Below are 13,392 nucleotides of genomic sequence, written 5' to 3'. Positions count from 1 at the left end.
AATGATAGGAGCTTTTGTTTTGGATTTAGTAAAATTAAAAGAAAATTTCTAAATGTTAATAATTCATTAATTAATCACTGAGATAGCGTGATATTTGTATTTGGTATGATAAGAAGTGATCATTTTTTTAGGAATTTAATAAGTTGGAAAATGGTTCTAACATTTGGTAGTTACTTTCCTACAAATATGACAATGTGATTCCCATAATAATTTAAAAAAATAAGAAAACTACTTTTCCATGTAGATTGGAAAATTTAAAAAATATTAAGACAAAACCTCATATGATGGTTTGATGGTCAGGTTGTTTACCCTCCTAGGTTTGGTCTGGGTTCAAGTCACGCCAGTCGTGTTTGTTGTTCAGGGTTTACCTTGTTATTGTAATTCATCAAAAAAAATATTAAGACAAAATTTTTCGCATGTAAATTTTTTTCTCTAATTTTATTTTTATATGCATATTTAATCATCTATATGATATATAGTTTACATGTTAGCTTTATTTTCTATTGTTTTTCTCTCTTTTCTTTTCGATGTATTAATTGAAATTCAATTTTATTATAGTTTTTATGAATATTTATGACCAAAAGGGAAAAAAAAATTAAGATTAGGTTTAGCTCTCTTATTTAATCATAACCTTTTTGCATGATTGAGCTTTAAATTATTTATAATTTTTTTTAGAGTAATACTTAAAATGAACTTTTTTCACATTCCTATGGGTTAGCCTTTAGCTAAAATGAAACATGATTTTAAATTTTTTAAAAATTATTCCAAAACAAACTTATATATACTTAATTTTATATATGCAATATTATATTTAAAAATATATGTGTAAGACAAAATTGAAACATATTTATTTTTAATTAAAATTAAAAATAAAAATAAAGTTCAAAACTATCGATTAAAATTTATTATTAAATATTTAACCCAAATATTTGTTAAGAATAAATTTTATTATAAAAATTAAATACTTGAATATTATCTTTCATTTAATAAGGATAAATTCTTAAATTATCGTTACATTTTTAGGAAAGTACTTAGTGAACCAAACGTTACAATGTAATTGTCCTGAAATTTTAATCAATACATTTTGATGTATACTAAACGTTGTAAAACAATATTCCCGATCATTATATTCCCAACAATCACGTTCCATTGGAATCTTAACATAAAAAAACACCAAATACTACCTAAGAATAAATACCAATTTATAATTTATTATTATAAGTCATTAATTGAATAGTGGAACTGTGAAAATGTGGAATAAAATAACATCACATTTTTTATTTTGAAAGTAAATGCACTTGACGAGAAATAACAAAAAGGAGGTTTTCCTTTAATTAATTCCTACCTTTAAATGCATTAATTAAATTAGAGAAAACATCAAATACTACTTAAGACTAAATTTCAATTGAAATTTGTTATTTATTATTGTAGGTAATTAATTGAGTAGTTGAATTATGAAAATGTCAAATAAAGTAACATCAAAATTTTATTTTAATACTAAATGCACTTGACGAAAAGTATAAAAAAAAAAGTTTATATTTATTTAACTTGTTATCTTTAAATGTTTTAATTAAGTTTATGATATTTAAATTGACATGTAATTTTGGATTCAAGTCACTCTTTCTCTCGTCACTTACGAAAATATAATTTTTTTTTTTTAAATTGGAGGAGGAGAATGTGGTTGTTTGAGATTGAACTTAAACTCTAGTACTTACAATAAAATGTTATTGTCGTTAGACTAAGAGATCACTAATTAAAATTAATTAAAATAACATGGCGAAAAATCAAAATTAAAATACTCTAAAGATATTCTCTAATATGCTAACATCACTATCTTTTAATTATAAAGTGTGTGATTAGGGTCGTTATTATAACTTAATGGTTAATAGTATGAAAAAAAAAACTAGATAAAAATGAACCCAAAAAATAGATAAAATTATAAAAACTAAAAGGAGATATTCATGTATTCAATGCATTGTCTTAATTAAAGTTATCCGAATTTTTTTTCTTAAATCAGCTCAAATTTAAAAAAAAAAAATCATTTACACTTGGCATGAAATAGAAAAACCTGCAATGCGCAAAAATAGAAGAAAAAAATCCTATTGAGAAAAGGTTATTGCACTTGTAAATAGAGTGAGAAAGAGGCAGAGAAGTATTGCAGATTCAAGAAGCTAAATAAGCAACACCTGGCACAACGTACATCAAACATCAAGCTTTTTCAGCTTACCAACACAAATTATACAGATGAAAGAAGAAGAAAAAAAGAAGACTAGGATAAGCCTTCAACATTGCTACAAAGAAAAGTAGTAGTAATAAGAAGCAGGGGTTTAATTAATTTCAAGAAGGTTTGTTGGTTGTAGAAGGGTTGTTTTGAGGAGACTGCAGGGAATGGTCTCCGGAAGAGTAATGTTGAAGAATGGTTGTGGATGGATTTGAAGAGGTGTCTGTGGATGTAGCTTTAGAGCCGTAGGGAGTGGCAGTGGCAATTGGTTGGACGGAGGAGTGGGTGGATTTGGGTGGCTGCTCGTCTCCTTCCCATGTTAGACTTAGGTCCGGTGGGAGCACTCGAGAGGCTTGGCGTCTGTGCCGAGACATTGCTCTTTCTGTTTTTGCGTCTGTGCGTTGTGCAGCTGTTTGGTGAGCATTATATATAGGACTATAGGAGTTTGTGGTGTAAATTTTGCTGAGCATTAAGTTTTTACTCAAAACAATCAAAGATATTTGCTATTGAAACTACGGATATTAAATCTAATATTTAAAAATATTATTTTTAAGATAAAAGTGTGTTTGAGCTTAGTATATTTATTGGAGTTATTTAAATGGATTTTAAAATTGACAGTTTACTTAATTATTCAGATATTAAATATGATATAAATGTAGTATAGTTGTAATTTTTTTAAAAAAAGGATAGACAAATATTTAGAGTGAAGTGTGAGGGGAAAGATATTTGGGAGGTTAGTGGGTGGTGGAGCTTGAATCATTGATTGCCTGCTCAATCCACGACAACCCTCCCACAAATTTGATTGAAATGTCACCATCCATCTCCTACCAATAATTCCTGCCATAACAGTTCCTTTTTATCCTTAATTATTTCTACTTTTATTTATTTTATCATCAATATTCAATGATGCAATGAGAGTATAACTAATAACTTCTTTCTGCTGCTTTTTTTTTTTTTTTTGGTTCCATCAACCCTGGTATTTTCACATCTATAATCTGTAACTAAAATTAAGTAAATACATGAATTCATTGTGGATGTTGGAGTTTGAGGTTTTGACCAATCACTTTATTTATTTTTTATTATTACCCGAAAGTGAGAGGAGGGATGAAGAAGAAAAATTAGGAGAATGGGAAGAAAAAGAATATTTAACTATTAGGTGATTAAAATATATTTTTTTTAAAATTAATGATAAATTTGTAAATATTTTACTTTAGATCATATGCCTTGAAAATTAGGTAACTAACTAAATAGTTTATCTTTATAAAAAATTAAAGAAAAGAGGCTAGAAAACCTGTGCTTTAAGTAAGTTGAAAATAATATAAAACACAATTAAAGAGTATTAATACATATATTTAATTAATTTATTATTTTGGTATTGAAGATCATATACTTAAAAGAAATATAATATGTTTTACACACAAAAAAAAAAAGAGCGAAAATGTTGAACTCTTTTAATTAACTTTTGTTCCATTGATCTTTAATTGTGGTGTACTTGGCAATTAAGGATTTTTGGTAAAAAATAAAGATGTTGAATTTTTAAGAAATTAGATTTAACATCTATCGTATACACAATTACATGTAAATGGCATTAGGTTTTAGTTTGAGTAGTAATGTTCTAATTTCTTATATGTTTAGACAATAATAATTTTGTAGTTGTGGAATTATAAAGAGTCATGAAGAAAGATGCAAAAAGATAAAGGCAAAGGTAGATGCATGCATTTTAACTGAAGACAAAACATGGTATGCATTTATGAAAACGTGAAAAAGAACTACTACTTGTAACTGAAACATTAAGTTTGGAGGTCAGCACCAATTAGCATGCCTCCCATCCCTTTTCTCATTATTAACAAAATAAGATAAAAAAAGAAAACAATAATTGGTATAGATTTATCGTATTAAATTATTAAAAAATTTGTATTGTTTTTTTTTTTACGTGGATCTTGTTTTTCTTATAATTGATTATTATTTTAAAAGTAATAAATTTAGAGATTTATTGTGTGTGAATGATTACATAATAGTGTAACTTTGTCTTTAAAAAATAATTAAGTGTCATAATTTTATTAGTATTTAAAAATTTTAGTTATTAGAATCATCTGACTTACAAACTTATAAATTCATTTAATTCAACTCCAGCTCCAATCTATCCAGTTTTGATGTTTAATTTTGTTTTGAAGGTTCATGTTTAATTTTTATGCAAAGAAGCATAATGATTTCAAATGCGAATGAGTTCTTTGACTTAACCAATTCAAGGAATCTAGGTTTGAGGTTAGCATTAGTAGCAGCAGTGATGAGAGATTGTCATGGCATTTGATTTGATGGAGTCGGGAGGAACATTGAAAAATGTAACGTTGAGCAAGTTGAATTTTGGATAATATATGATGGCTCTAGTGCAGTTTTATATAAAGATTTAACCCTACGAATTCAAAATCTGTGTAGACAATATTGGCAGATGGTCATCCAACAGATTCCAAGGGAGGCTAATGTAGTCAAGCATGAATTGACTACTTTGATGAGGAATCTTCTTTATGATTCTATAGTGTTCTAGAAGACTATCTATTGGTGGAAAAGTTACATATAGATGCTCAATATACTATTTGTAGTATTACCATAGTTAATTTACTTGTTATCTTGGTTTGATTATTTAGTGAATTAATATAAAGAAAAAAGGACTTGTTACCTAAATATTATAAAAATGATCATAATATAAATAATAACTAGTAAAAAAGAAAGAGTAATACTGTAATAAAAAAGAAGTAAAATTTATTTGGGAAGGAAAAAAATGATATGAATGAGTAAAAGTTATCCAAAGGTGGTAAAAGGAGAGCTGAGAGGGGATGTGAACCAAACAACAAAATGCCTCAGTCATAATAAAACAAAAAAGTTGGTTTCCCTTGATTGATAATATGTAACATCAAACATTTATTCGTAATATATTATATGTGGCACCAAATATTTATTGCATGTGATATGGAACCAATCTTTGCTTTTAAAAAATTAACGATTGAAATTAAATAGAATGCAAGGTGGGGTCAATGCGCATGTGCAGAATCACGTGGCAATCTTGTTAGAAATGAGAAACAACCATGTGCAGGCAACTGCCAAACGCACTCCTTTTTAGTTATGACTTATGAGCCTTGTCTCATTGGAACAACGTACGACCTCATTTCTTCATTTCAACCATTTTAATTATTGATATTTACAACACCACATAAATATCTTTATACATAAAACAACACTCAAAATCTATTTAAATAAATTAATATTGTATGAAAAGGTAAATTTGTATTTGGTTTTGAATGGTAGTAGTTGTTGGAATGAAATTCTGATTTTACATTAGCTTTGAAGAGTAGATTTATTTATTTATTTTTATATTAGATGAGTATTTGAATTGGTGGAGGCAAATAATTTAATAGCCAATGAGTTGAATAGTAGCGCACATTCTTTGATGAATTGACGTGAACATAGTGTATATATATAGTATGTGGATTGGTTATCATCTTATTACTCCAACGTGGATGGAACTCCAAATCTGATTGTCAGATTTAGATTTTCTTTTTCTATTAGAGCTTGAAGATAAATGGATATTTACACATGTATCTGGATTTTTTATTTAAAATTGATTTTGTTTATTACTTTAGTCTCATCCCTCTCAATCCTAAAAAGCAAAATTCCTCATCCATATCCTGTCTCTGTGCTTTATATTTATATTTACAAATTGAAACCATATAAGGTTTTTATAAAAATTATAACGTGTAAAGAAAAATATTTTTGTGAATATTTTGAAGCAACATGGATTTGCCTCAAATCATGCAAGTTTTAATATACTTGAAAATTTAGTTGAAATAAATCTTGCCCAAATTATTCTTTTTCTGTTCTAAAGAAATGGCTCTGTCCTAGTCCTTGGAGGCTTAGTTGTTTGTATTTGATTTTAAAGGATCAAGATTGGAGAGCTGATACTTCAAAATGAAGAAAAAGAAAATGGTCCTATGAGGAGAGGTACTAACTATGATGTTAGGGCACCAAAAGTAAAAGTGACTACATTTACTAATTGTTGGGCTTGTAATGGAATTACGGAAAATTGAACTATACTGTTCAACTAGAGTCATTTCCTGAGAGTACCACTGGCGACTGTAAGGGTTAGGAAAAGAAATTCTGATACGAGAACCTCTGTTAGGTTACAAGACTTCATTTCTACCAAAATGAAAAACCCTATTGTCATTAAACAGTGACACCACAGGCTTGTTGAAGTTGAAAGATGTTTGTACTTTTATGTTCCTAACAATAAATACAGTAGAAAAACATACTTTATGATCCACATTAAATAATTAGTGCAAAATCTATTTGAGTTTGAAATTGGCAGCAACTCAGTAGTATTACAGTAACCAAACAAGCAGAAACAAATAAATTATCCAAAGCATTCATTAATTTATTTATGTATTTCATAATAGAGGTAGTTTCGACTGATCCCCCAATTTCAACAAATCACTAAAATCTATAACAAAATGAAGTCTTTATTCAATACTCACCACCATATATGGAGAGATGTTAGAAGTACACATTCCGAGTATTTCCAATCCCTCCCACCGTTCATTCATTGATAAGTTGCTCTTATACCTCTCAACTAGAGTTCTCAAAGCAGTATCCGCGGAGAATTGGGCCACCATATCATTTATATCTTATCATCTGGTGCTTGCAGAATTTTATAAGCAGCAATCTATAGGCAGACATTTGGAAAGTTATATAGCATACTAAACCAAGTTTATTTCACCAAAACTCCTCAAGATAGATAGCCTCAAAAATCAACAGATCATCTTTATTTAGGCCTTCTATCTCCATCCCAAAGTGACTGGTTAAGGCATTTACTCCCTTGCAAATTCCGCATCTCATAAGATTGATTGATTTCCTCAATCTTCCTCTACAAATCTGGCTAAATCTGCAAAATTAACAATACGCCCCACTTTGGTTGAGATAAACAGGAAACTATATATTCATGACAAGAGTGGATGAAATACAGAGTGGCTTCCATTAGCTAGAGTTACTAGGAAATGATCTACAATAAGATAACCAAGTGCATACAAACAAGCACACAGAGAAAGTAATCATGAAATGAATAAGGAAAATAATAGTGCATATACTCACTTGTCTAGCAGCAAGTGCCTGCTGGAAGCCAATGCTTCCCATGCTCCATCAAAAACTCAACACTGACAGTGCCTCAAAGTTGGACTTGAACTTGGCAGGCAAATGGAAGCAATACATTCACAGTAACCATTCTCAAGAACCTTGAGAACAAAAACAAATCTAGATGAACAGGTTATGTGAAAAGGAGTTTAGAAAGCATTACAATCAAATTACAAAACCAAGAGGTGGAAAATGAGTGAAGTTCCTTCTCACCAGCTACACTTGCATATTGATTTCACACAAAATAAGGACCTGTCCAGGCTGATTGTCCTGGATACTGCCCAGGCAGTAAGCTAAACTGCTGGTTCCCATTCACAAGTTGCCGTTGATGCAATTTCTGTTCATGATGATGCTCAAGAGTATTGTAGTCCTGCCAGCCTTTATCCTTTTCCATATGAAACTGCACTGCAGGAGCTTGCTTTCCAGGGAAAGGAAAGCTTACCGTTCCAGTGAAGCCATTGCTTCTGTTATTTACATGTTGGGGATCAGCATGAGATACATAATAGAGAGAACTCTCACGCGTAGAGCCTTCTAATGATGATGCCAACTGATGTCCATCCAACCAACTATAATCATCCATCAGAGGGTTCCTCAATTCTACAGCAGAAACAGATTCATTCAGAGCCTTTAGAGGAACAGGGCTAAAACCTGGTGGCGGACCAAGATGCCTGACCGGGCGGCTAATAGGATTCTTCTGCATTCCAACTAGTGAAGATGAGGTAGTTCTAGCAGCCAAATCATCACCAGTAACTTCAGATGACACAATAGCATTAATTCTGGATGGCATCACAGTTTCTGAAATTTTTGTCCGACTGCAGTACATACCACTAGCATGAACATTGATGGGCTGTTGGATAGCAACTGAATGAGCAGCAGGATGAGAAAAGCCTAAATTATCTTCCATCTGACTCTTAGTTAAATGCCCATTCTCCAATATTTTCAAACTTTTTAAGCTATTAGCCAGAGAAGTAGCTTCTTCTACTGACCACCTAGATCCATGCATCTGAACAGGCTGCAGATGCTGAGGGAGAAAATTACCAACAGATGCAGGCAGTGGATGACTAGCATCAAATGTGTCATGCTGGTGAAGACTATCATAAGGAGCAGGCATAGTGCTGCCATAAAATTTGAGATCACCAGCAGAACTACTTTGATCAAGCTTCAAAATATCAGAGGGGGGATGATTGTGATCCATCACCTCAGTTCTCTTCTCACTCATAGCCGGCTGGAAAACAATCACTTCATCATCATCGTCATCTTCTTCACCAACCGTTCTAGGTTGTGGGATTGGCTGAACATTTCCAATATTAGTTATATTCTCAGAGGGGGTTTCATGCACCTCACTATTCGTTACCACAGGGGTAGCGGCGCTCACTGTGACATCTGCAAATGGCTCAACACCAATAAGAAATTTCTTAGCTTTTGAATCAAAACAAACAGTTTTCTGATCAACCCTTATGACATTAGCTAGAGCCTTCCCAGCGGCCAAAATTCTCTTGACACGGGCTTTCCTTTCCTTATTGCCATCGCTTACAAAGGAACATTTCCTTGAGAAGTCCAAAATGGAGTGTGCAGGAGCAAGAGGCAAGAACCCTCGCAACTCAAAGTCCTCCCACAATGCAAGACGGTTTTCAGTCTCTCCTTCATAGCTACTCATATTGAAAAAGCAGGCCTCCTCTTCATCATCATCCATGCACCTTGGCCTAATTGACAAAATCTTATTCAGCAATGACACACAATGTTTCCAGAAAAGAGATCTAGTAATTGACTGTTTCTCATCAACATCACTACCAGCAGCTGCAATATCAGGGCAACAAGCTAGCCATTCTAAAAAAACCAAAATAGAAGGTAAAGTGTAGCTTGAAGAAACATCCCGGAGCTGTGAACATCTCTCTACTACAAGTCCTATCAACTCAAAAACAGCAGTGAATGCATTCTGAAGCAGGGCAGCACGCTGTACAATTTCAGCATATGTTTGACCTTCACTCTCCCTCTTCAGATTGTGAACTGTAAATATGAGAATGGCAACCAGCCTAACAAGGAGAAGTGCATTCTCAGCAGCACCTGTGCCAAAATTCAGTTCCTCTTCTGGCCCAGAAGAGAGAAGTTCACATAAATCACGGCTAACCCGAGTAAGAACATCTGCAAAAGTCTCCAGGCTGCACAAAGTAAGCACTGATAAGGACACAACCCCCCAAAAAGACTAGGTCAATAACAAAAGTGAGAGGCCTACTGAAAAAATATACCTTGTGCGTGTAAAAAGAATGCCATTAAGACGCACAAATCGAATGCAAAAGGACTTAAAAATATCCTGGACACCAGATACTTTCTCCTTAGAAGGGTTTGGTTCCATGTTGGCATCTTTAGATGCAAGCTTCGCTTCCAATTTCCCCCTGCCTTTTCCCGATAGCCGCACAGCAGGCTCCTTGAAGGGGGTCTTAACATCCCCATGGAGCTGCGAGTAATTATGGCGATTCTGCAAACGCTAATGCATATATTTAATACAATTTCCTAATCATATGCATGTTTCAATACTAGCATATAAATAATAAACCCACTTGGAATCAGCTTTCAAGTCAGTAAAATTTAATATTAAATAATTACACTCTCTTAACAATTATATAAAACTGGAAAACCCTAAAAGTTGAACTGCCATGTTAGCAGCCTGCTCAAAGAAAAAAAGATAAAAACTGTCATTGAACACAATTAAGAATTCTCACAGAACTCCATAATGGAAAGAATAAGATAACAGTTTATCATTATGACAAGTTGTAGCTTCTGCTAATCTATGGATATTAATGGGTAACGCAATATCTTCTACTACAGGCAACATTTTGTGTCAGCAACCTACAAAACCCCATTTCTAATCTTCATAAGAAACGTAATTAACTACAAAAGGAGGGATAAATAATTTCTTCCCATTAGACTGAAAGGTCTAGGCATCTATTCTACAAAGAATCAGCACCTTCGCGGAATACCACCCAAGACATGGTTAAAGTTTACTTTACAATTATCCTCATTTTTCAAAAAAACCACAAGTACATATGAAAATGCACATAACAAAATGTTCATGCAAATCAACGTAGTCTAGATGTAACAAAAGCACAAATTAAATGTCATCCATAATACATCCAAAAGGCCACCATGTCATTAATGTCCAAAACCCTAAACCCGAATAGAAACTAAACTTTGCACTCATACCTTCTCAAATGCTACAATCAAGTTATCCCTTGCAGTTGAAAAAGGGTTATCAACAGCTAAACTCCGGAAATACCGATAAATGGCCACCAGCTCATCTCCTGAATATGAAACTAATATAGCAAGCTGAAATAAGGAGATAATTGACCATGTAAAAAATCAGAATCTTGTTGAACAGAAGAAATACAAAACAAGTGCAAAAAGATTATAAGGGCATAAAAGTTAAGAATACTCTATTAACCAGGAAAAGGTAAAAACCTGATGATGCGGATTCCCACTTGATGGCCAAATTGATGCAGCTTGCAAGTAGTAACTCGAAGCAGCTGCATACTCACGTGATTTAGAATCTCCATCTCCATATAGTCCTTTGTACCGCGCTAAGTCTCCCAAGTATATCAAACAACGGTGACAAGACACCAAACCCTTTTTTATATCGGCAGATTTCTTCCCATCATTGCCCATAATAATTTGGCTTTCTGAATCATCAGAAAAATACCCAAATGGGAGTCCATACTTTGCTCTGATTTTCAAAATCAGATCATGGTAAAATCCTGTTGCTTCCGAAAGGAAAGTCTTAAACTGCAGTCTTATTTTTGTAAGCCTGTCAGGTCGAGGAGGAACTTGCACACCCTGAGATGTGTTCGATCCTGAAGATGCTAAAGCAGCACTATGATGTGCCCTTAATTCCTCAATCCGCTTGTAATGTAACTGCCATAAAGCATATTCAATATTGTGCTGCTCAGAAAAAGCACGGTCCTCAAGAATTATTGCCTCATAGTTCTCACGCATCTGCTGCCAGGCACTGGGATCTGAAGGTACCCGTGCCTGAGCTGATCTCCTACGATTAGCTTCCAACTCTACATTCTGCAGAAAGTACCAAATATTACTTCATAAGTTCAGAACCTCCAAAGGAACCTTATTTCCTAAAGGAAAAAAAAAAAGAATACCCTTTCATAAAGACGCTGTGCATGCTCCCTGGATGGAGCAGACATTTTATCAATCTGCACTATCATCATCCATCTAAAATACTTGTCAAAATGAAATAAACCTACAGAACTTACACACCATTAGCAACAAAAAATAAGCCATGTATCATTTGCTAAAGTGAATTCAAACAATTACAACGAAGCTGTAAGAAATAATGGAGGGAATACTCTGATCATCCCAAAAGTGAGTCTCTATGTTAATCAAACTGCAAAGAACTCCAATTAATAGAACCCCTAGAGTCAGATAACTAGATGCTTGTAGTTAAAAATTCTAACACTCGAGATATAAATAAGAAAACAATCACAGTGCCAATCTAAATGTAAAAAATATCTATACAACCATTAAGTGAAAACATATTACCAAGATAGCCCAAAATAATCAGAGACGCTGGAGTCAACTCTGGCTAAATGCAAAAATGCTCTAAAAAGTACAATTATAAACTCTAATCCAGTATGACTTCCCTCATATTTCAGCTCTCAAATGGAAGTTTCATTCAGTCCCAAAACATACGAAAAGTTAAAATCCTTCCCAAACCATGTCTTAGATATCCTCACCTAATTATTTGAACAATAATAGAAAATTGTTGTAGAATCGCTGGAAAAGATAATTTCAGAGCTGATCAATCCACCCTTACCTTGACATCCTAAAACTAATATTTATCTCATACTCGTATAGCAACAAACAAACAAACAAACACATACATTGTTTCTGTTCTTGCAAATAGTTAGCAGACCCAAAAAAATTTAAAATTAATATCTGCAGATTTTTAATTACATTAAATAAAACAAAAATTTAAAGAAGAGACTCAAAAAGCGAAGAGAAAGCGAATGAAAATCAACCCCTCTCTTATTAGCCCATCAACTTCTTACGGATAATATAGTGAAAATCAAACAAAAGAAAGGAAAAAGAAAAAACAAAGCTTTATTTTGTGTTACATTTACACCATCAGGTTTTTTCCCCCTTTTTTTCCTTTCAATTCTTCCCAAGAAAAAAAAAAGAAAAATTAGATTAATTACACATAAATTTTTTATTTCATACCCCAAAAAGAAAACCATCGGACCAGAAGATAATAAGGAGATGAATGCAGTAATATCAACCAATGCCCCCCAAGCCACCACAAAAGTATATCAAATCAGGAAAAAAAATTAAAACTGAAATTTAAAAGGAAAAAAAAAGAACTGACCTGATGTGGAACAGATCTGAAGAGAAGCCTCGGATTAAAGCAACCGGAAAAGAATTTTGAGATGAATAAATAGGAATGGATTAGGGTTTGGTCGTTGGGAGAGAGAGAGAGAGAGAGGTGGTTTGTTTTGGGTCTAATTGGGGGATGAGATGAGCTTAGAATTTCAATATTTCCATGTGTTTTTCTTTTCTCTTCTTTTCCCTTTAATATTTTTCATTTATTTATTTATTTACCCTTTCTAATTACATAGCTTAAAGGCGAAGACTAAAGTCACCTGTCCAAAACGGCACCTTTTTACTAGCTGGTGCTTATTTCTCAAAGCCAAATTAAGCCCATAGAATATATTTTAACAATTTCATCTAATTAAATAATATGAAAATGAATTTATGATAATTTCTTATTTGCATATTGTACTAGAAGATATGTTCAAAAATATAAATTAATACTATTAAAATGAAATCTTTATTATGTAGTTTTTCATTCATGAATGTGTGATAATTTAATATAATTAAACAGTTTAAATTATATTAGTATTATCTTTAAAAAAACATATTTTTTAGGCATCCATTAATACATAAATGCCCCATCCTGTACTTTTAAAATATCATACATCTTTTTATCACAA

General features: G+C 32.4%; 1 protein-coding gene across 4 annotated transcripts; it reads right to left on the bottom strand.

Annotated features, from left to right (window-relative positions):
• Positions 1-6,626: 6,626 nt before the first annotated feature.
• LOC107959292 (protein SMG7) lies at positions 6,627-12,989 on the bottom strand. 4 transcript variants are annotated; one of them, XM_041113065.1, is made up of 8 exons: positions 12,768-12,989; positions 11,545-11,645; positions 10,856-11,461; positions 10,601-10,723; positions 9,646-9,875; positions 7,613-9,558; positions 7,361-7,500; positions 6,627-7,154 (listed from the first exon to the last, which is right to left on the bottom strand). In XM_041113065.1, exons 2-6 carry the CDS (start codon positions 11,611-11,613, stop codon positions 7,635-7,637), a joined length of 2,952 nt encoding a protein of 983 aa, XP_040968999.1. In that variant the 5' UTR covers positions 11,614-11,645; positions 12,768-12,989; the 3' UTR covers positions 6,627-7,154; positions 7,361-7,500; positions 7,613-7,634. The 4 variants fall into 4 exon arrangements, with proteins under 4 accessions (XP_040968999.1, XP_016750800.2, XP_016750801.2 ...); XM_016895311.2 differs by having other exon boundaries at positions 7,361-7,519; positions 9,646-9,884; positions 12,768-12,958; XM_016895312.2 differs by having other exon boundaries at positions 9,646-9,884; positions 12,768-12,958.
• Between the last annotated feature and the right edge of the window lie 403 nt (positions 12,990-13,392).

The sequence above is a fragment of the Gossypium hirsutum genome, chromosome A05 (genome assembly GCF_007990345.1).
Source record: "Gossypium hirsutum isolate 1008001.06 chromosome A05, Gossypium_hirsutum_v2.1, whole genome shotgun sequence".
Classification (NCBI taxonomy): Eukaryota; Viridiplantae; Streptophyta; class Magnoliopsida; order Malvales; family Malvaceae; genus Gossypium; species Gossypium hirsutum.
This window is presented reverse-complemented; position numbering and strand designations above follow the sequence as displayed.

Coding starts and splice junctions, on each gene's coding strand:
- LOC107959292 (XM_016895311.2), bottom strand. CDS start 11,613: ATGATGATAGTGCAGATTGATAAAATGTCTGCTCCATCCAGGGAGCAT. Junction 11,462..11,544: donor CACAGCGTCTTTATGAAAGG/GTATTCTTTTTT, acceptor TACTTTCTGCAG/AATGTAGAGTTGGAAGCTAA. Junction 10,724..10,855: donor GTGGGAATCCGCATCATCAG/GTTTTTACCTTT, acceptor TCCTTATTTCAG/CTTGCTATATTAGTTTCATA.